Genomic DNA, 21,515 nt, shown 5'->3' with positions numbered 1-21,515 from the left:
TGTATCCCGTGTCATGGCTCTGATGCAGTGATTTTACCATTTTAAATGAAGCAACCAAAATGCATGGTCAGCTACCTCATAAAACCACAGGGAGGATTTTAGAATATTACAGGACAATGTAAAAAAACAAAAAAAACAACATTGATTTACTGCAGATGGTATCATTTGATATCGAATATAGCCCTATCTTCTGATCTCCCCTATAGGCTACTGCCCTCCCCTTACTTTACTGTGTACCATTCAGTGTCCTTGATTTGTTTGTCACAAGGTGGAAGCAACAAATAGAAACACCAGCCACTAATAGTCCAGCCCCATTTGGAGGATTTTTGTCTTATCTGAAAATCCATCCCCATATTTGGTGGACTAAGAAACATTTATTAGTGGAAAGACTGCCTGCCCTCAGTGACTGCTGCCATCACTTTGCTTCAGCCATCAAAGGTCGAGAGTCAAAGGTAAGCAAAATACACACACAGGGGATTTCAGATCAGGTGTATTTAACCCCTTTTGGTGTTAGCATTATGTTATGCTTTAGCTATTGAAAAATAGCAGATCTACAAGCTCATAGCGCGCCACCGAGTGGCGCGCTACGAGCTTGTAGGTCTGCTATTTTTGAAAAATCGAAGAACGACATAGCTTTTTCAGAAAACTGTCAGGATGTAGAAGACATTTTTTTAGAAGCTGATCTCAGGTCAAAATGGGTTAAGGTCTTTTGAAACCTTTGAAACACAACATAGTGAAAATGGTTTCATATTTTGAAAATTGATGCTGAAGTTCTCATTGGCTTCTCTCCGTTTTTCCCATGGCTAACGCAGATCCTGATCTCCTGGGAAGTTCAACCTGCCCAGGTTCAGTATAATTAATGTTTGACTGCATTTGAGCTAGTATCTGTGAGCGACTGTGCTATAATGGCATGATGTATCCAACTTTCTAGAACCTCCATGTTGTTTGAATTTCCATGTACCAGATGCAATTGTTTTTCAAATGTATACCGGGCTGTATAGTGTAAAATAAACCTGTACACTAGTGTATTTAAATCACGGGATTTCAATCAATCAATGAAGGCATATGAAGGCTCTGACCTCTTTGTTTTCTTTGAATTGATCTCCGTTACTAAAACATTTAAACACACAGTCGAGTATAGGAGCGAGGATGAGCTCGGTATACGCTGTCGAATGATGTACAGCATGTCAGTTATGCCATGAGTCTAATTGTAAATAAACTGGATTATAGGATGGAATAGATGACGACAATTTTGTATTTGAATGTCACTGTATTTGGTGCTAGTGATGAGTCATTGTTTGTGCTGAACAGTGTGAAACATGGGTGACATCGCCATGTTGGACTACGGGGCGGCCGCCTGCTACCTGAGGAAGACGGACAGGGAGCGCCTGGAGGCCCAGACTCGTCCCTTTGACATGAAGAAGGAGTGCTTCGTCCCCGACCCGGAGGTCGAGTACGTCAAGGCGTCCATCACCAGCCGCGACGGTGACCAAGTTACCGCTTTCACGGAGTTCAAGAAGGTACACACACACACACACACGCACACACACACGCACACACTCACGTATAAGTTATAACATTTGTTATACGTAATATAGTATGATCACGGTTAGACGGATGTTAGGTTCTTATATAGCTTGCTTATGATCCTTGATGACTAGTTCTGAATATTATATAAAATATGAATTATTATTGTTCTTGCTTACTGTAAATTGCTCTGGATTAACCCATTCTGGGCGGGAACCCTTTTTGGTGTTGGCATTGTGTTATACTTTAGCTGTTGATAGCAGATCTACAAGCTGACATAGAAACATAGCTTTTTCAGAACTGTCGGGATGTAGAAGACATTTTTTGAATCTGATCTCAGGTTCAGAGCTGCATGCTAATGAAATGAAACCAAATGGGTCCATTTGGCTTCATTTGTACACTCTCAGTGTTTAGGGGGTCCTTGCAAAACACTTGAGAACCACTAGTTGGCCTCCTAATATGCCATAGATCGTGTCGTAGTAATCTTTGCTACGATCCCCGAGTGCCCTGAAACTGGAGGTCGGAGTTCGATCCCCGACCGGGTCATACCAAAGACTGGCAAAAATGGGACCCAATGCCTCCCTGCTTGGCACTCAGCATCAAAGGGTTGGATTGGGGGTCAAATCAACTGATCAAATGATTCCCGAGCGCGGCACGGCTGTGACTCACCACTCCAAGAGATGAGTCAAATGCCTGGAAGAAGTTTCACTACAGTAACGTCACGTGTGACAAATCGTGCGACTTTGAGTATGATCCAGCTCTATGATTGATCACCACATGTCTGACAAGGATGAATAATCTGTGGGGTTTTTTTGCAGACGGTGACCGTGAAGGAGGATGACGTCCATCCTCAGAACCCGCCAAAGTTTGATAAAATTGAAGACATGGCGATGTTCACCTTCCTGCATGAGCCGGCGGTGCTGTTTAACCTCAAAGAGCGTTACGCTGCATGGATGATCTATGTAAGACTACAGCCTCGTTACAATTCTCCTTCAATCAATGATTAGACTGTGTTACACACTCATCCCTATCCATCCACTACTCCATCCCCATCATCTGGCAGACCTACTCCGGGCTGTTCTGTGTGACTGTGAACCCCTACAAGTGGCTGCCGGTCTACAACCAAGAGGTGGTTGCTGCTTACAGAGGCAAGAAGAGGACTGAAGCGCCTCCTCACATCTTCTCCATCTCTGATAACGCCTATCAGTACATGTTGGCAGGTACAGTAAAGTTTATTAAACATTAAATGAATGATAACGCCTATCAGTACATGTTGGCAGGTAACTTAAAGTTTGTTAAACATTAAATGAATGATAATGCCTATCAGTACATATGCTGGCAGATAAATGAAACATTAAATGATAATGCCTATCTGGCAGGTAAATTAAACATTAAATGTTTGTGACATTATAATGGTCCTCATGGCACACAATAAACATTTGTCCTTTAAGCCAGTGGTTCTCAACCTTTCAGGCCGACCCCCAAAACAAAACAAAAAAGAACTGGGGACCCCCGCCCTGACAATGTAATGTAGGAGTTGAGGCGTTAGATTTCTTTTGACTTGCTTCCACAGATTAAAAATGTGAAATTATCAGATCTTCAAGCTGACAACAGAGGCGTTGTGAGCTTTAGATGGTCAAATTTCACAACCTGCGGGTCCGGAGTCCTGACCCACAGGCTTAGAACCACTGCATTAAAGCATTTTTTTTATTGTATTCAGACAGCCAGCAATGAGTAAAATGCTCCCAAAATAAATATAGTCTCTGTGACACATCTAGGGGCCACAATCTGCATTCCAAATATGTTCCTAGAAGCTTTGTCATTGGTCGAAAAAAAAAAAAAAAAACCTGGTCGAAATGACTATACCAATCAGGAAGTAGACAGGCAAATCGACCAATGGCAAAGCTTCTAGGAAAATCTTTGAATGCAGATTGTGGCCCCTAGATGTGTGATTTTTGGGGGAGCGTTTTACCCATTGCTGGCTGTCTGAATACCCCCCCCCCCACACACCCCCACCATAAAAAAAAGGTAATTAATACATGTTGGGCGGGAACCCCTTTTGGTGTTTTAAACATTATGTTATAATTTAGCTATTGAAAAATAGCAGATCTACAAGCTCATAGCGAGTGGTGCGCTACAAGCTTGTAGGTCTGCTATTTTTGAAAAATCGTGAAAATGTGGCACAAATCTTTGAATATATATTCTACTCAAATTGTAGGTCCTTGACATGAAATATTGAGAACCACTGATATAGAAACATAGGTTTTTCAGAAAACTGTGATTTTTTAAAATATTGATGTCAGGTCTAAATGGGTTCAAATGTTGCCATAATTGCTCATAGCAGCTTTAAGCTATACTGTATACCACCACTGCACTGTTCACTGCCCATGCTACAGTGTGTTTATCTTGCCTACAGACAGAGAAAACCAGTCCATCCTCATCACGTGAGTCAGATATCTTCACACGGCAACAATGTCATTACGTATTAAAAGTTGTCTTAGCCTAATATTATAGTATTCTGGTGTCTCATTATTATTATATGTACCCTGCAGTGGAGAGTCAGGCGCTGGGAAGACTGTCAACACCAAGCGTGTCATCCAGTATTTTGCCAGCATCGCTGCCGTGCCAAGTGGGAAAAAAGACGCAGCTGCTGAGAAAAAGGTTTGTACGGTAAAATACAGAATAGAACAGTGGTGTAAAGTAGAAAAAGGTCACGGTAAAATATAGAATAGAACAGTGGTGTAAAGTAGAAAAAGGTTATGGTAAAATATAGAATAGAACAGTGGTGTAAGAATAGTAACCAAGAGCCTTTACTTATTTATTGTACTTTTGCACTTTTGAGGTATTTCCAATTTGTCATACTTTTACTTCTATACTCCACTACATCTCACAGGCAAACAATGTACTTTTACTAGATTATTACTATTTAGATTTTGGTTATTATTAAAAAACCCTCTATACATTTTGGCCATTTGAAAATAACCGATCTACAAGCTCACGAGGTGTCTTTTGTACTTTTGGTACTATACCCATTCAGATCTGAGGCCCATTCTAAGTGTTCTGAAAAACTTAAAATATTTACTATTACTATATTTACTGGAGGCTGTGTCACCTTGAAATGGGCTCTGAAGCTGCAAATTACTGGGCGTACTGATTTACTGGTTCCAACTACATCCGGGTACATCAAGGTGTTTTAAGTAAAAAATAAATAAAAAAATAACCAATATTGATTGAGTGTACATTCTTTCAGGGCACCCTGGAGGATCAAATCATCCAGGCTAACCCTGCGCTGGAGGCCTTTGGCAACGCCAAGACCATCAGGAACGACAACTCCTCCAGATTTGTGAGTGTCCGACTGAGTCGAACGTGTTGATCGACACATGATCGACATGAATATTAACGCTCAGATGTTTCTTTTCATTCTCAGGGCAAATTCATCCGAATTCATTTTGACAACCGAGGAAAGTTGGCCTCCGCTGATATTGAGACTTGTAAGTAAAATAGCCTACTGAATGAAAGACAAAATAACATCCTACGAGAAAGGTGCGCCCAGCAGTGTTGCCATGCCCATGTACACTTGTTTTATGCCACTTTCTGTAAAGTTTCTTGTAAATATTATTGGTAATCGCAGGTTGCAGTTTTTGGGACTTAACGGATCCAGTTGCGGTGTGATGAAGAAAAAAAAATGTAAATGAAAATTCTGCTGGCTTATGCTATCTATGGGAACGTGGTTTTATAATTGTAATATCTCAGAGTCTTCTTTTTTGGCTCAACGATATGATCCCCGGTTACAAAATGTACGTTTTGGGTCGTGGCAGCCGTTACATGGCCATAATTCACTTCCTGACTCTCGGCTTTCGAGTGAATCGGCTTTCAAACTAAAGGTGTTGCTGTATTAAATGACTGGCTGGTGGCCCTGGACTACACAATCCAGACACCAGATGGGGGTGTCGGGCGGTAAATGAGCTAAGTGTAGTTTCTCATTTGGGCTTGTGTTTTACTAATCTTTTTAGTGGCTGTGAAACATTTTCACGTCAAGGACCACCCCTCCCCCCTCCCACAAATGTATTTGTCCATGACCATGGACCCCAATCTGAAACTATATATTTAGCCTTCAATGTTTCAAAGACATTCCAAATAGCTCACATCCTTTTTTTTAATAAATAGCAATAGCAGATCTATAAGCTCACAACACAATTTGCGATGGATCTATAATAGGTTTATATACTGGTTAAACCTGATGTGTATAGTCGCTTCTCTTGGGCTTTTGTTTTCGAACACATGGTTGCTAATTTGCCCTGCAAAACCTGGCAAGCGGAGCGCATATTTACACCATGCTGGCTGGCCTAATCAGGGCTGTATAAGCCGTGGATAGCAGCTGTCTGGATCAGAGCGGCGGGGGGGTGTATTGAATAGCGTTTATATGACACACAGTACAGTTGTGTAGCTGTACGGTTGTGTTGTTCGACTCTCACTCAGAAGCTAAATTATAAAGTGTATCATGAATGTAGAACAATGACAATGAGTAAGGGCCGATTCATACTCCTATTTTACTGCTGTTTCGGCGCTGTAGTGCCGAAATGATTTTGGTTCGTCAGAAATTTTCAGTAGCACCGAAGAGCCGAACATTAGGAAGGCACCCGCCCCCCCCCGAACCTCAAATGACGTCAAATTGTAGGCTCTACAGCGCCAAACCGACTTTTATTCGGCTCTAAAATAGGAGCATGAATCGGCCCTAAAGGTCCACACACACACCGAGCGCGTTTTTCGGATTTCTAGCGGCGTTTCTCCATCGGTTTTCCGAAAAACGCGTCCAGTTTTTCAACCAAGGTTCATGTTTTAAGTTGTTATTAGAGAAAGTAAAAGATGAGTGTTAATTTGCTGCTTGCTTTTGTTTTAGCGATTTTTGACAGGGGGGCGGGGGCATTCGAACATGGGGCTAAATACGTCTTTATTAACAAAATGTTATAGCGATTTTTGTATTTATTATTTACTATAGTCCTACTAGACCCCAAGAAATTATAATCTGGCCACAAAAGATCACAGGATCTACCGAATGTGAATGCAGCCTACTGGGGGGAAGCTAGTAAATACAAAATACTAAAATCGCTATAACATTTTGCAAAGAATATATATATTTAGCCCCATGTTCGAATGCCCCCGCCCCCCTGTCAAAAACAGCTAAAATCCCTAAAACGAAAGAAAGCAGCAAATGAAAAATAATTAACACTCATCTTTTACTTTGTCTAATAACAACCTAAAACAAACCTTGGTTGAAAAAAACTAAAGTTGTCCTTTAATAATCTTGTTTTTCACAGATCTTCTGGAGAAGTCCCGTGTGACCTTCCAGCTGAAAAATGAGAGAGACTACCACATATTCTACCAGATCTTGTCTCAGGTTAAGCCTGAACTCTTGGGTGGGTAATGCCATATGAAATTAAAGGACCACTTCACCACTTTTCAATGTATCTTCATATAATTGGTCCTAACTGATGTTCATGATGAAATACCACTATTTCTTTCTACTCGGTCTGTGTCTGGTGGACTGTGGGCAGTTCAGATACCCGTCCACCAGTGACATCATCATTAGGCAAATTATATTAAAAAAATAAGATTAAAAAAATATGTATATAATTAGATTTTTATTATCGTGAGAACGATGGCTTCCATTTTCGCATTGCAACTTTTCAGGAATAGAAAGCCTGCCGTTTCTATTAGATTGGATTCCCCATCGATGATGTCACTGGTGGACGGGTTTCTAAACTGCTCACAGCCCTGTGAAGTGAGGGGCGTTCTTATCATCGAGGAGGGAATTCGGTATAGCTTGGATTAACTCTATATATTATAAGTCTAACTCATGTTGTTAGGTGATGTAATGATGATGTAAAACAAACGGTGTCAAACAAATGTTTGTGTTCGGGACAAAACAAACATTGATTTCTCTTCATTGTCAATGGCGTTTTTAGAACCTTAATTAAACCTGTACATAGGCCCTCAAGGAATGGTGGCATTTTATCATGAACATTAGTGAGGACAAAATGAAGGTATAGGTTGAAAAGTGGTGAAGTGCTCCTTTAAATTGCTGAACAAATTGCTCTGTATACAATATAGTGTCTTAATAGTAAGGGTATAAGCAATGATTGCTATTCAGTCTAAAAGCAACGTTTACCATCAGGATATAGAGCTTTCCCATGAAATTAATGCATACATATTAAAGAAAATGACCACTAAACAGCACCTTTCATTTTCATCTTGTCCTCAGAAATGCTGCTCATCAGCAACAACCCGTACGACTACTCCTTCATCTCCCAAGGAGAGACGACCGTGGCCTCCATCAACGACGCTGAGGAGCTGCATGCCACTGACGTGAGATATATATATATATATACATTTCCCCAAAAAGTCGGATGAATTTTATCCCCAACATCCGAATTAAATTATTCATAATAATGACTTATTTATGATCCGATAATAACATCTTATCCAGGGCGCTTTTGACGTGCTGGGCTTCACTCAAGAAGAGAAGAACGGCATCTACAAGCTGACCGGCGCCATCATGCACCACGGGAACATGAAGTTCAAACAGAAGCAGAGGGAGGAGCAGGCCGAATCCGACGGCACCGAGGGTGACACTCTCTTTTTAACGCTGTTTACACTGGCAACCCTAGAGTCTGTGTTATTCTTTTGAGTGGCGCAACCACTCCTATAGACAGCTATGTGTGTCCCTGGGATACAGTACAGTACAGTACAGTTCATACTATAACCTGAGGGCCACATTAAGTGAAAGTGGGGGGCGCATGTAGAAAGATGTGAACAATGACAGCTTTGAACAGCAGCCATTACCTATTTTCTATTTCCTTTAGATGCTGACAAAGTTGCGTATCTGATGGGCATAAATTCCTCTGACCTCATCAAGGGTCTCTGTCACCCAAGGGTTAAAGTAGGAAACGAATGGGTCACCAAGGGACAGAGTGTTGACCAGGTAAATATAATACATACATTTGTGTGATTCAAAAAAATATATATCTATATTTTTATACAATGCTTGAAGAGAGAGAGAGAGATATGCTGTAACGTTTGTAAAACATATTTTCCTTTTTTCGGTGTAGGTGAACTACTCCATCGGTGCACTCTCCAAGTCAGTGTACGAGAAGATGTTCCTGTGGATGGTGGTGAGAATCAACCAATCTTTGTACACCAAGCAGCCCCGCCAGTACTTCATCGGCGTGCTGGACATCGCCGGGTTTGAGATCTTTGATGTGAGTTTGCAGTAAAATGCATAATTTCGTTAGTGTGTTCTTCTGTTATTAGTCTGCTTGCTGCGAGACCTGAACATATAATCCCCCAAACCTGTGATTGCAGTTCAACACCTTTGAGCAACTCTGCATCAACTTCACCAACGAGAAGCTGCAGCAGTTTTTCAACCACCACATGTTTGTGCTGGAACAGGAAGAGTACAAGAAAGAGGGCATTGAATGGACTTTCATTGACTTCGGCATGGACTTACAGGCTTGTATTGACCTGATCGAAAAGGTGAGACATAATCATTATTATGATTATTATTATTTTTGATGAGAAGAGACAGTCTCTCATGGGCCTTTGACATCTACACTACTGTTGAGATAAACTTATAACGCAACACGTTTTGAGCTTGTAGATTTTTATATTTTTTTGTTACTTTTGTATGACACTTTAATATGGCAAAATTTGGTCATTAATTTACATAAAACTAAGATTTATGAGGTTTCTGCCCGACAGCAACGATATGCTAGATGTAGTTTTTACTTTTTCTAAGCAAATGTAGGTGGGTAAAGGGGTACATTGATCCAGAAATGAGTAAACTAAAGCAAAAAAGAAATAATTTAAACCACTGACAATCAATGTTATTGTATATAAACCCAATTAAATTAACTGAGGGCTTATGGTAGGGGAAATAGCCAATATAGCTGGACCTCTTTGGTGGGGACGTAACTACAAATAAAGGTAGGAAAGCCTTCCAGTCTGAAATTCTCCTTTAATGACCCTTTCAGCCCATGGGTATCATGTCCATCCTGGAAGAGGAGTGCATGTTCCCCAAGGCCAGCGACGCCACCTTTAAAGCCAAGCTGTACGACAACCACATGGGGAAGTCCGCCAACTTCCAGAAGCCCAGGCCAAAGGCGGAGGCTCATTTCTCCCTGGTTCACTACGCTGGCACCGTGGACTATAACATCAACAACTGGCTGGTGAAGAACAAAGACCCGTTGAACGAGACGGTCGTAGGACTTTACCAGAAGTCTAATCTGAAGCTTCTCGGCGTCCTCTTCTCAGATTACGCAGGGGACTCCGGTAGGCTGATATTTATGATGTTCTGATGAGCCTTAAAAGCCATAACTTTCTTCCAATTACGTATAAACAAAATATATTTTTGATAGAATCTTTCACTGGTGTATTTCCCCACATAAATGTGTGTTTTTTTTTATAAATGTCACACAAGTGTGATTTGTTTTCTCTAATTGATATTGTCCTAAAGATGGCAAGGCGAAAGGTGGTGGTGGTGCCAAGAAGAAAGGCTCGTCCTTCCAAACTGTATCCTGTCTACATAGGGTAAGATAGTGATGACAACTCTGTGAGGACGCCGATCCACACATTCTAGGCGTCGACCTCAAAACGAATGCCCTTGTGGTGCGTTTACAGGAGAACCTGAACAAGCTGATGACCAACCTGAGGTCCACGCACCCTCACTTTGTGCGCTGCCTCATCCCCAACGAGACCAAGACTCCGGGGATCATGGAGAACCCTCTGGTGATGCACCAGCTTCGCTGTAACGGCGTGCTGGAAGGCATCAGGATCTGCAGGAAGGGCTTCCCCAACAGGATCCTCTATGGAGATTTCAGACAGAGGTATAGATAGATAGATGTCAATTAAGTATCGCCACAAATGACTTGGTCAATTGCGCAATGTTTTTTGTCGGCATACAATATATTTGTGGAAAAAAACATCAGGTAAAAAAATAGCGATTCTCTCTCTTGTTTATGACAAAGATATCGCATTCTGAACCCGTCCTCCATCCCTGACGGACAGTTCATTGATAACAAGAAGGCAGCAGAGAAACTGTTGGGCTCTCTTCAGACTATTGACCATCTCCAGTATAAATTTGGACACACAAAGGTCAGTATATACATTTATGAGTAAGTAAGTAACTTATAAATGGTTCATCGACCACATTGAATATTGATTCTCATGGCGTGCGACGTGTCCCTGTTGCCCTGAAGGTGTTCTTCAAAGCTGGGCTGCTCGGCCTGCTGGAGGAGATGCGAGACGACCGACTGGCTCTGATTATTACTAGAATACAGTCCAGGTCACGAGGTCTTCTGGCAAGAATGGAGTTCCAGAAGATTGTAGAACGCCGGTAAGAAACCTCACTCACATTAAAGGTATATTCAGTGATTTCACTCAAAAAACCTTAGGTTTCGTTTTTGGCTGGGACCCAAAGCCTTTCATCCAATCAGGATAGAGAGTCAAAAACTAAACCTAAGGTGTTTTGATCCCCAGGGGTTCACTGGGGACAGTGAGGAACTCCTTATATGGTCAGCACACTCTATAGTAGAGAGGATTATCACAACAAAACAAAAAAATAAGTGATATTTGAATTAAGTGAAATCACTGAATATACCTTTAACCCTCTAACACCCGCATTAATTTCTACTTGCAAAAAATAGATTTCAACGTTACTACTACTTTGTACTACTAGGACTAAGACTAAAAAATATGTTAAAAAAAATAAAAAAAATAAAGTTTGATGAAAATCTTAATAATTATATAATAATATAATAAATTAATAATTTACATTTGGGGGATCTTTCACAATAATGAATAAAACATGTTCTAGACATTCTAATGATCACAAAAAAACATAATTTATATTACAATAATTTTACCTACTTTTATTAGGGTAAAGGACCAAAGTCTTAGGTAAAAAAATGTTCAAAATCGCACAGAGTCCAGACATTTTCTATTTGTGTGAATTTCAGCCTCTGTGGGGGGTGTTTATATGCAAATATCATGACCAATGGCATTGAAATGGCATTGCAATGAACATCACTGATGACGTTTAGGTGAAAAAAGAACAGAAAAAACAGAAAAACAGAGTAGTAATAGTAATTAATTAAATTAAATTTGTTGCTAAAAAGCAACCCTGGGTCTTAGAGGGTTAAAGATTCATATTAATTTGCAATACATACTACCCCAACCCATTGTCATGACCCAACACAGTCATACATTCATAATGTGTCAGGAGTGAGTACGGAAGAGGACCCAAATGCAGGCGACAGTAGGCAGAGCAATAAACTTAAAAAGATTTAATAATCAAACTGAGGTTCTGCCAAAAACAGGGCAAAAAGGCATGGCAAAACACAGAAACTATACAGGGACTCACACCACAGGGAACTACGAACCAACAAGAACAATATGCAAACACAGGACTTAAATACACACAGGATAACAGGGCACAGGTGGAACCAAAATACAATCAACAAAGGATAGGCTGGGGGACTAAAAGGACACAGGTGGAAACACTGACAAATTACAAGGCAGGAACAAATACTACAAAAGGAAACACAAAACCAAAACCAAAGAGAACAGTCAGGAACACATGAGCAATTACATACAAACATGCTGAAAACAATGAAATGACAGAACTACATATTAAAGTCCAATCTCAAATAAAGGACAGTCAAAGTTCCCGGTCCGAGGAGTGGACCGTGACAAAAACGTAACTTAGGCACATGGCAACAATTAAACTGCTAAAGCGTAACAGCATAGATAAGGGGTTCCAAATTAATGGAGCTAGATACTGATACCGATACTACTAGACATGAAACTATACAATGAATGTCAATGAAACTGACATTACTGACCATGACTTGACATGATACTGACATGATATTGACAAGATACTCAAAGTTCACGGTCCGAGGAGCGGACCGTGACATAATGTTAGTTTGTAAAAGTTATTTTGTAAAATATACCTTTTTTGTGGGCAATTTTACAACCTAGAACACGGGTTAAGCTGGGATTGTAACACTGATAGTTTGTTCACAGTGTGACCTTTAAAATGACGGACGTATTTTGAAATTACTTCCCATTCGTTTACATTTATGCTGCTCCGCAATATAGTTACAAAGTAATTTAAACTCCTCAGGGATGCACTGCTGGTAATCCAGTGGAATATCCGTGCCTTCATGGTGGTCAAGAATTGGCCCTGGATGAGGATGTACTTCAAGATCAAGCCTCTGTTGAAGTCAGCGGAGACTGAGAAGGAAATGGCTAATATGAAGGAAGAGTTTGCCAAACTTAAAGAGGCCTATGCCAAATCTGAAGCTCGCAAGAAGGAATTGGAGGAGAAAATGGTCACACTTCTCCAAGAGAAGAACGACCTGCAGCTCCACGTCCAGGCTGTAAGTTGGAATGTTGTGTTTGCCCCAGTAATAAATGCATACATTTTATATAGTGTTTACAACAAGTAACTTGGTACTTGAACAGGAGCAAGACAACCTGTGTGACGCAGAGGAAAGGTGTGAGGGACTGATCAAGAACAAGATTCAGATGGAAGGAAAAGCCAAAGAGTTTTCAGAGAGGTTGGAGGATGAGGAGGAGATGAATGCAGAACTCACTGCTAAGAAGAGGAAACTGGAGGACGAGTGTTCTGAGCTGAAGAAGGATATCGATGACTTGGAACTAACTCTGGCCAAAGTGGAGAAAGAGAAGCATGCCACCGAGAACAAGGTAATAGCATATTATCTTCCATCTCTCGTTGCTTATGTGAACAATTGCATTTCTTGGGGAACCTTTTACGTGTCACTGCTTAAACCATCACTGCTTAAATCGTAGGTGAAGAACTTGGTTGAGGAGATGGCTTCTCTGGATGAAATCATCGCCAGGCTGACCAAGGAGAAGAAAGCCTTACAAGAGGCTCACCAGCAAACACTGGATGACCTGCAGTCAGAGGAGGACAAAGTCAACTCCCTGACCAAGTTCAAAGCTAAACTGGAACAGCAAGTGGACGATGTAAGAACAATCTCAATTATTCAGCTTTATTTTATTTTTCAAATCAGTGCTATTGAACTCCCTGTACATCTGTGACTGGGTTTGTACAAATATTGAACCAAAACTAAATTATTAAAAAGTGTTTTTGACTACTCAAACTCCATTGGATCTTCAAACCACCTAACCCTCCCCTTTGACTTTCATTCTAATCAATGGTGGACAAAACAACAATCTCCACATTAATCGTCAAAAACCTCCTAACTCCACTTGAGCTGTATTAGTGATGATAATATGAGGACACATTCAAGTATCCGACAATGTATAAAGTCACGATACCAACTTTGATGAGGCAGTATTTTGTTGTTTTCCTGAAAAGTTAATATGTTGGTTTCTGCCAGACAGCGGAGATGTATGACTGAATCATTCTGACCCAGTACTTGTATCACTTGCCACAGCTTGAAGGGTCCCTGGAGCAAGAGAAGAAGATCCGTTTGGATCTCGAGAGGTCCAAGAGGAAGCTTGAAGGAGACCTAAAGTTGTCTCATGAGAGTGTCATGGACCTGGAAAATGACAAGCAGCAACTAGAAGAGAGGCTGAAAAAGTAATGACTGCTTCATCTCGACTATATCCATGTACAATATGATTTAAAAGTATGTGGTCAAGGTATAATTAAGCAATATTACACGAGAGGTTGTGGGTTAACTTGATTATTGCCACGACAGGGATGCGGTCAGGAACGAGACGAAGTCGAGTTCCGCAAGCATCATTGAAGTGGCAATAATCACGTTAAACCACACCCTCGAGTGTAACATTGCAATTATACAACAGTTACCCTTAAAACTAAGAAAATCGCTGAAATATTTTTTGAATTACAGATGTAGTCACTACGACCACAAATGTCCCAAGAAACTAGCTAACCTAGCCACCGAGTTTGCTAGCGCTCTGGGAGAACAGAGCAGCTGAATTCTTTGTTTTGATTAGGTGGTGAATGGTGCTGGTTTAACCCACGGCTAGAAGGCTGTTTCAACCAATCAGATTGCTTCCTCGAAACGACCTGTGGTATAATGATCTATAACATTTCTGTCATCAGAAAAGATTTTGAAACCGGCCAACTCACTGGCAGAATCGAAGACGAACAAGCAATGAGTGCTCAACTCCAGAAAAAAATGAAGGAGTTGCAGGTAATGAAACTTAGGCGAACTTCATCATCATCATGATAAAGGGCACCGCTCACAAGTGTTTTTTTTTTTATAGTCATGCAACTGAATCCATGATTAATGCATTTGCATTTGACCTGGATCTTGTAGGCTCGCATTGAGGAACTGGAAGAGGAGCTTGAGGCAGAGCGAGCTGCCCGAGCCAAGGTGGAGAAGCAGAGGTCTGACTTGGCCAGAGAGCTGGAGGAGATCAGCGAGAGGCTGGAGGAGGCTGGCGGGGCGACAACTTCCCAGATTGAGATGAACAAGAAGAGAGAGGCAGAGTTTCAGAAGATGCGCAGAGACCTCGAAGAGGCCACTCTGCATCACGAGGCCACCACTGCCACCCTGAGAAAGAAACAGGCCGACAGTGTGGTGGACCTGGGAGAGCAGATTGACAACCTGCAGAGAGTCAAACAGAAACTGGAGAAGGAGAAGAGCGAAGTCCGACTGGAGTTGGACGACGTGGTCTCCAGCATGGAGCAGATCGTTAAGTCCAAGGTAGGGAGTCCAACTGAAGGCACAACAACATTTCTCTGCTCGTAGGATTGAGTGACAAATAATACTTATTTATTCTTAATTATTGAATACAACCATGCTTTCTGTTTTAGACTAACTCGGAGAAAATGTGCAGAGTTCTGGAGGACCAGATGCATGAATACAAAACGAAGGCAGAGGAGGGACAACGCGCCATCAATGACTTCACCTCGCAGAGAGCCAAGCTTCAGACCGAGAATGGTAAATGGACTTGTTGGTTTGTAATAAGGCACATTTAAATATTACGAGACACTAAAACGCGGCAATTATTAATTTGTGTCACACCAGGCGAGCTTTCTCGTCAACTTGAGGAAAAGGACTCTCTGGTGTCTCAACTCACCAGAGGAAAACTATCCTACACTCAGCAGATTGAGGATCTTAAAAGACAACTGGAGGAAGAAGTCAAGGTGACGGATAATGAACAGTTGATAAATAAATAACACAGATTCATCCGATTTTAATTGTTTTAACCCATTCAGACCTGGGACCAATTCTCAAAACCACTTATAAATCCTACCTACGTTTTCTGAAAAACGTGAAAGAAATAATTGCTGGTACTAGGCCTATGTGGGGTAGAAACCTCATATTACTGAAACGCTTAAGTAGCAGATCTGCAACGTGACGCTGTAGTGTGTTCAACTAAGCCAAGAAAAACAAAACGAAAAAAAAAAAACGAAACATTAAAATATGGATGATAAGAGCTTTCTGCCTGACAACAGCGTATAAATATAGCAACAACTAAAATGACACACAGAGGCGTTCTTAGTTAAAAGGCTTAACAACATATCATTTCAGGCCAAGAATGCGTTAGCCCATGCAGTGCAGTCTGCTCGCCACGACTCTGACCTGCTGAGGGAGCAGTATGAAGAGGAGCAGGAGGCCAAAGGCGAACTGCAGCGAGGCATGTCCAAGGCTAACTCTGAGGTGGCTCAGTGGAGAACCAAGTACGAGACTGATGCCATCCAGAGGACTGAAGAGCTGGAGGAGGCCAAGTGAGCATCCAATTTTCTGTTGTTTTGCATGTTGGCACACCTTTTTAGACACTCACCTTCCTTGAAACTTCTCTCATCGCAATCCAGGAAGAAGCTGGCTCAGCGTCTCCAGGATGCAGAGGAGGCCGTCGAGGCCGTTAATGCTAAATGTTCCTCCCTGGAGAAGACCAAACACAGACTGCAGAATGAGATTGAAGACCTCATGGTGGACGTGGAGAGGTCTAACGCTGCTGCTGCTGTTCTGGACAAGAAGCAGAGGAACTTTGACAAGGTTGAATTTTATTATCTGTAGACCTACAATTATTTCACTGCATAGAAATAGAGCACAAGTAGTTATGGAAATAACAGGGTGTTCTTGTTTCCTCCAGGTCCTGGCAGAGTGGAAGCAGAAGTATGAGGAGTCTCAAGTCGAGCTAGAGAGCTCCCAGAAGGAGGCCAGGTCTCTGAGCACTGATCTCTTCAAACTGAAGAACTCCTACGAAGAATCTCTGGACCACCTGGAGACCCTGAAGAGAGAGAACAAGAATCTACAGGGTAAGCATAATAGGCAATGTGATCTATTGAAGCAGTCTTTAGGGTCATTGTTCTATTATAATGACACTTGTTTTTCTTCATCCTCAGAGGAAATAGTTGACCTCACTGAGCAAATTGCTCAGAGTGGAAAGAATATTCATGAGCTTGAAAAGAATCGCAAACAGCTGGAGCATGAAAAGTGTGAGATTCAAGCAGCTCTGGAAGAAGCAGAGGTACAGTATGATGCTACTTTGAACTTGCCCCAAATATTTTGTTTTTTTCCAAAATGGAACCTCTGATTCTTATTGACCCCGTTCTTCTCCTCGTGCTAGGCCACACTGGAGCATGAGGAAGGGAAGATCCTTCGAGCGCAGCTTGAGTTTAATCAGGTGAAGGCTGACATTGAGCGCAAGCTAGCAGAGAAGGATGAAGAGATGGAGACGGCCAAGAGAAACCAACAGAGAATTGTGGATAATCTTCAAAGCTCTCTTGAGTCAGAGACTCGCAGCAGGAATGAGGCCATGCGCCTGAAGAAGAAGATGGAGGGAGACCTGAATGAGATGGAGATCCAGCTCAGCCAGGCCAACAGGCAGGCGGCCGAGGCTCAGAAACAACTCAAGTCTGTTCATGCTCATCTGAAGGTACAGAGTGTGAGGGGAAAACAAAAACTGAACAAAACACCCTATTCTCATTCACTGATTCTATTTTTATTTTCTTTCAGGATGCTCAACTGCAGCTTGATGATTCTCTTCATGCCAATGGTGATCTGAAGGAGAATATTGCCATCGTTGAGAGACGCAACAACCTCATGCAGGCAGAGTTGGAGGAGTTGAGATCCTTGGTGGAACAGACTGACAGGGGCCGCAAGCTTGCTGAGCAAGAGCTGTTGGATGTCAGTGAAAGGGTCCAGTTGTTGCACTCGCAGGTAAGACAGAGTCAACACATTTTACGGATGAGTCCTGGGAAAGGACACGTGGATTTGACATTCCCCCTGTGGTGACAATTGTAGATAGAAATGATCCAGATCCAGATGTCATATAGTGTTGAGTTGAAAGGAGCATAACTATTTGTTATTTTGAGAAAATGGGGATGTTTTGTGTGAGGTTTATGGTTGACTTTGATCTATTCCAACAGAGTAAGGTGGGAAATTGACATAGTTCAGTTGGTGGTAAAAAAAGCATGGAATTTGGCACAGATGATCCTAATTGATAATCAACCTCCAGCCACGCAGAATTCAACGTTTTTCAACTACATGAACTATCATGTATAAGCTATTTCCCGCCTGACTAAAACCGTCAAATTACATGAGTAGTAGCCAAATGCTTATGATAATCAATAATAATGATAATAGCTGAATAGATGGATGGATAGATCTGAAATTATCTAGCGCTATATCGGTACAACACAATGTACCGGTATGTTTAATTGTTGCAACTTGATGGAATAAACACAATTCTCTAATAAGATATCATCTCTGACCAGAACACTGGCCTGATAAACCAGAAGAAGAAGCTGGAGGCCGATACGTCCCAGCTTCAGTCAGAGGTGGACGAAGCGTTGCAGGAGTGCAGAAATGCAGAGGAAAAGGCCAAGAAGGCCATTACTGATGCTGCCATGATGGCAGAGGAGCTGAAGAAGGAGCAGGACACCAGCGCTCACCTGGAGCGCATGAAGAAGAACATGGAACAGACCATCAAGGACCTGCAGCACCGTCTGGATGAGGCGGAGCAGATCGCCATGAAGGGAGGCAAGAAGCAGGTGCAGAAGCTGGAGGCCAGGGTGAGTGTTTTAAATGAAGGGAGGCAAGAAGCAAGTGCAGAAGCTGGAGGCCAGGGTGAGTGTTTTAAACCATGAAGGGAGGCAAGAAGCAGGTGCAGAAGCTGGAGGCCATGGGTGAGTGTTTTAAATGAAGGGAGGCTAGAAGCAGGTGCAGAAGCTGGAGGCCAGGGTGAGTGGAATTTTGCACTGTCCATAATAACAAAGAGGCAAACTAAATAAAGAAGAAATACACAGTTTAGTTCTTCTGTCCTATATTTGGTAGGTCAGAGAACTTGAAGTCGAGGTGGAGAGTGAGCAGAAGAAGTCCAGTGATGCCATAAAGGGAATCAAAAAATTTGAACGACGCATCAAGGAACTGACTTATCAGGTAGGGTACCTCTCACTTTGGTTTCAAACGTTTGTCAAAACCTAAAGCGAAAGCAAGCAGCCGAGGTTTCAGATATAAAACGCTCTTCTTGTTTTCTGTCTCTAGACGGACGAGGACCGTAAACATCTGACCCGTCTTCAGGAGCTGGTGGACAAGCTGCAGCTCAAAGTGAAATCCTACAAGAGAGCGGCTGAGGAGGCTGTGAGTGCTATAGCTTTTAACAAACATCAAACGCTACACTGAGCAGCGCTATATCCTTATCTTTCAGCCCATTTTAGAAATGTCTAAAACAATTATAATAAGAAAAGAAAAAAATAACAAGACAGGGCGTAATAACGTCATTTGCGAAAGTCTACACATTGTGTCTTTCCAACAGGAGGAGCTGTCCAACGGTAATCTGACCAAGTTCCGCAAACTTACGCATGAGCTGGACGAGGCCGAGGAGAGAGCCGACATCGCTGAGTCTCAGGTCAACAAGCTGCGTGCCAAGAGCCGCGACGTGGGATCCAAGGTGTGTGTACACTAGATCAGATCAGGGGTTCTCAACCTGTGTGTGATGATTTTACTTGCTTTACTTACAGTAGGCCCGTCGCTCCCAGTGGAGCATACTGCATAGGCCATCTACGACTCTTCTCCATCCAACACGGTTTTGGGCTATACTTTCTGCCTCCCGATGATGTTGGGTGGTAATAAAAATGTAAAGACTTTTAAGCCTTTTTTAATACCAAAGAAAGAAAGAAAGAAAGAACGAAAGAAAGATTACTGCATCAAACTATCGGCAAACTATCCTATAAAAACTGGCCAAAAATTGGCCAAATTGTCAAATAATATATCGGTAAGAGAGAGGCAATTCTTTTTAGAAAATAGCCGATCTACAAGCTCACAATGCCTCACAACGCAAAGGCCTATAGAAGTACCTAATACCTCATTAAATGTAAGAGACAGCAGTGTCCTCTCCACACTTGTGGAACGCCCATAATGTGTTTTCTTTTTTCCTCTTTTCTTTCAGAAAGGGCTCGATGGAGAGTGAACATCGCAGGTGAATAATCTCCGAGACACCGGCTTCCAAAGTGTTCGTGTCTCCCTAAGCATGCTGTCGTTCTTCAGTAGAATAAAAAGAATCTGCATCTGAACCTGTATTGTTTCTCATTATTTAAATATGTGATGATGGTCGGATAAATAAGGCATGTGAGGCGGTGGCTCAGGGCTAGAGTGGCTGGATGGGAAGTGGGAACAGCAAGGTTGCTAGTTCGAACCCGGGCTCCAGTGTTGAAGTGTCCTTGAGCAAGCTACCCCCTGCTATTGCTGGTTGGTGCCTTGCATGGATTCCGCTGCCATTCGGTGTGTGAATGGGTGAATGTAATGCACAATCTGTGTAAAGCACCTTGGATAAAGGCGCTGTATAAATGCACCATTTAACATTTAAGGAATAAATACCACAGCTGGCAAACAAACAGGAGAAGGGCGCACACCAGTGGCAGTGCTGATGAGGTGCTGCTGACTTTGATAAATAAGTGAAGTCTAAAGGTGAAGAAAAAGCTGCACACTCATAGCCACTACGTTACGCAGGGTAATTTATTAAAAGGAATGCCTGGAAAGGTCTTCTTCAGGGATTGAAATACCACTTCATCTAGTCTATGGTAGTTGGTGTGTGACACTGCCAGAATAATGTGTGAAGAAATGTATCTCATGCCCAGCTGGTATGAGTTAATTAACCCATTTTGGACTGAGGTCGATGGTCGAGGTAAAAAAAAGGCTTCTAAATCCTAATGAATTAAAGTGAAACGTACTGGGTGATAACAAGGGAATATTGGTTTCAAATATTGTTCAATATTTAACCCAGAAGAAAAATAATGTTTTGTGTACTTGGACAAGGTTTGATTATAGGGGGAGCTGTGGGGAAAACGCATGTTTTACATGAAGAGGTAGTGAGGTACCAGAAACATCTAGAAAAGTACAGGAAGGCCCTTTTTGAAACCGCCTCCTCGCCACTCGCCCTCAATATGCGCGTTCACGCGAGGCTGCGCCCTGTTGAGTGCCGTCCGAAACCAAGCAGCGCCTTGAGTGTACGTGGCTTATAAAGCCCTCAAGAGCGAGTCCATGCCGATCTAGACTCGATTGCCTTGTGCAGCCCTGCTCTCTGTCCGAATGGAAAACACGACCTACAAATTTAAGTACCACCACAAATAAATTATAAATACACTGCTCCCGGGCACGGTGGCACAGTTGGTAGTGCTGTCGCCTCACAGCTAGAAGGTCCTGGGTTCGATTCCCGCTGGGGACGCTGTGGGCACTGGCGGCGTGTTCCCTCCTCCGCGTCATCAGTGCCCATACCCGAGGCGGGGGTTGGCGATAGGGCCTTTCTGTGTGGAGTTTGCATGTTCTCCCCGTGTCCCCTAGGGTAGGTACCCTCACAAAAACATGCCGTAATCCTGGTCTCTAAAACTACCTCCCCCTGGCCAGCCGGGGCGCCTGATGGAGGGGAAAGGAACTGGTCGGAATAACGTGTCCCTTCCACGCGCTACGTCCGGCCGGGGAAATTCCCCTCTGTCAGGTGAAAAGAAGCAGCTTGGACTC

General features: G+C 42.4%; 1 protein-coding gene across 2 annotated transcripts; it reads left to right on the top strand.

Moving 5' to 3' along the window:
• Positions 1-398: 398 nt before the first annotated feature.
• LOC308325934 (myosin-7-like) lies at positions 399-20,071 on the top strand. Of its 2 annotated transcripts, XM_080778715.1 has the most exons (39): positions 399-452; positions 813-845; positions 1,312-1,520; positions 2,346-2,489; positions 2,591-2,747; positions 3,944-3,971; positions 4,080-4,188; positions 4,778-4,870; positions 4,955-5,018; positions 6,846-6,944; positions 7,790-7,893; positions 8,015-8,153; positions 8,391-8,509; positions 8,637-8,786; positions 8,890-9,060; positions 9,558-9,855; positions 10,040-10,113; positions 10,204-10,409; positions 10,551-10,677; positions 10,782-10,918; positions 12,710-12,965; positions 13,051-13,293; positions 13,399-13,575; positions 14,010-14,155; positions 14,645-14,735; positions 14,862-15,251; positions 15,362-15,488; positions 15,576-15,694; positions 16,083-16,279; positions 16,367-16,550; positions 16,648-16,813; positions 16,901-17,025; positions 17,125-17,433; positions 17,514-17,717; positions 18,275-18,571; positions 18,834-18,938; positions 19,044-19,139; positions 19,315-19,449; positions 19,948-20,071. In XM_080778715.1, the coding sequence occupies exons 3-39, from the start codon at positions 1,320-1,322 to the stop codon at positions 19,966-19,968; spliced, it is 5,808 nt and encodes a 1,935-aa protein (XP_080634841.1). In that variant the 5' UTR covers positions 399-452; positions 813-845; positions 1,312-1,319; the 3' UTR covers positions 19,969-20,071. The 2 variants fall into 2 exon arrangements, with proteins under 2 accessions (XP_080634841.1, XP_080634842.1); XM_080778716.1 differs by lacking the exons at positions 399-452; positions 813-845; positions 1,312-1,520; positions 2,346-2,489; positions 2,591-2,747 and adding an exon at positions 2,785-2,807.
• Positions 20,072-21,515: the final 1,444 nt, after the last annotated feature.

Source organism: Protomyctophum bolini (assembly GCF_963924005.1).
Source record: "Protomyctophum bolini genome assembly, chromosome: 12".
In the NCBI taxonomy this organism is placed as follows: Eukaryota; Metazoa; Chordata; class Actinopteri; order Myctophiformes; family Myctophidae; genus Protomyctophum; species Protomyctophum bolini.
This window is presented reverse-complemented; position numbering and strand designations above follow the sequence as displayed.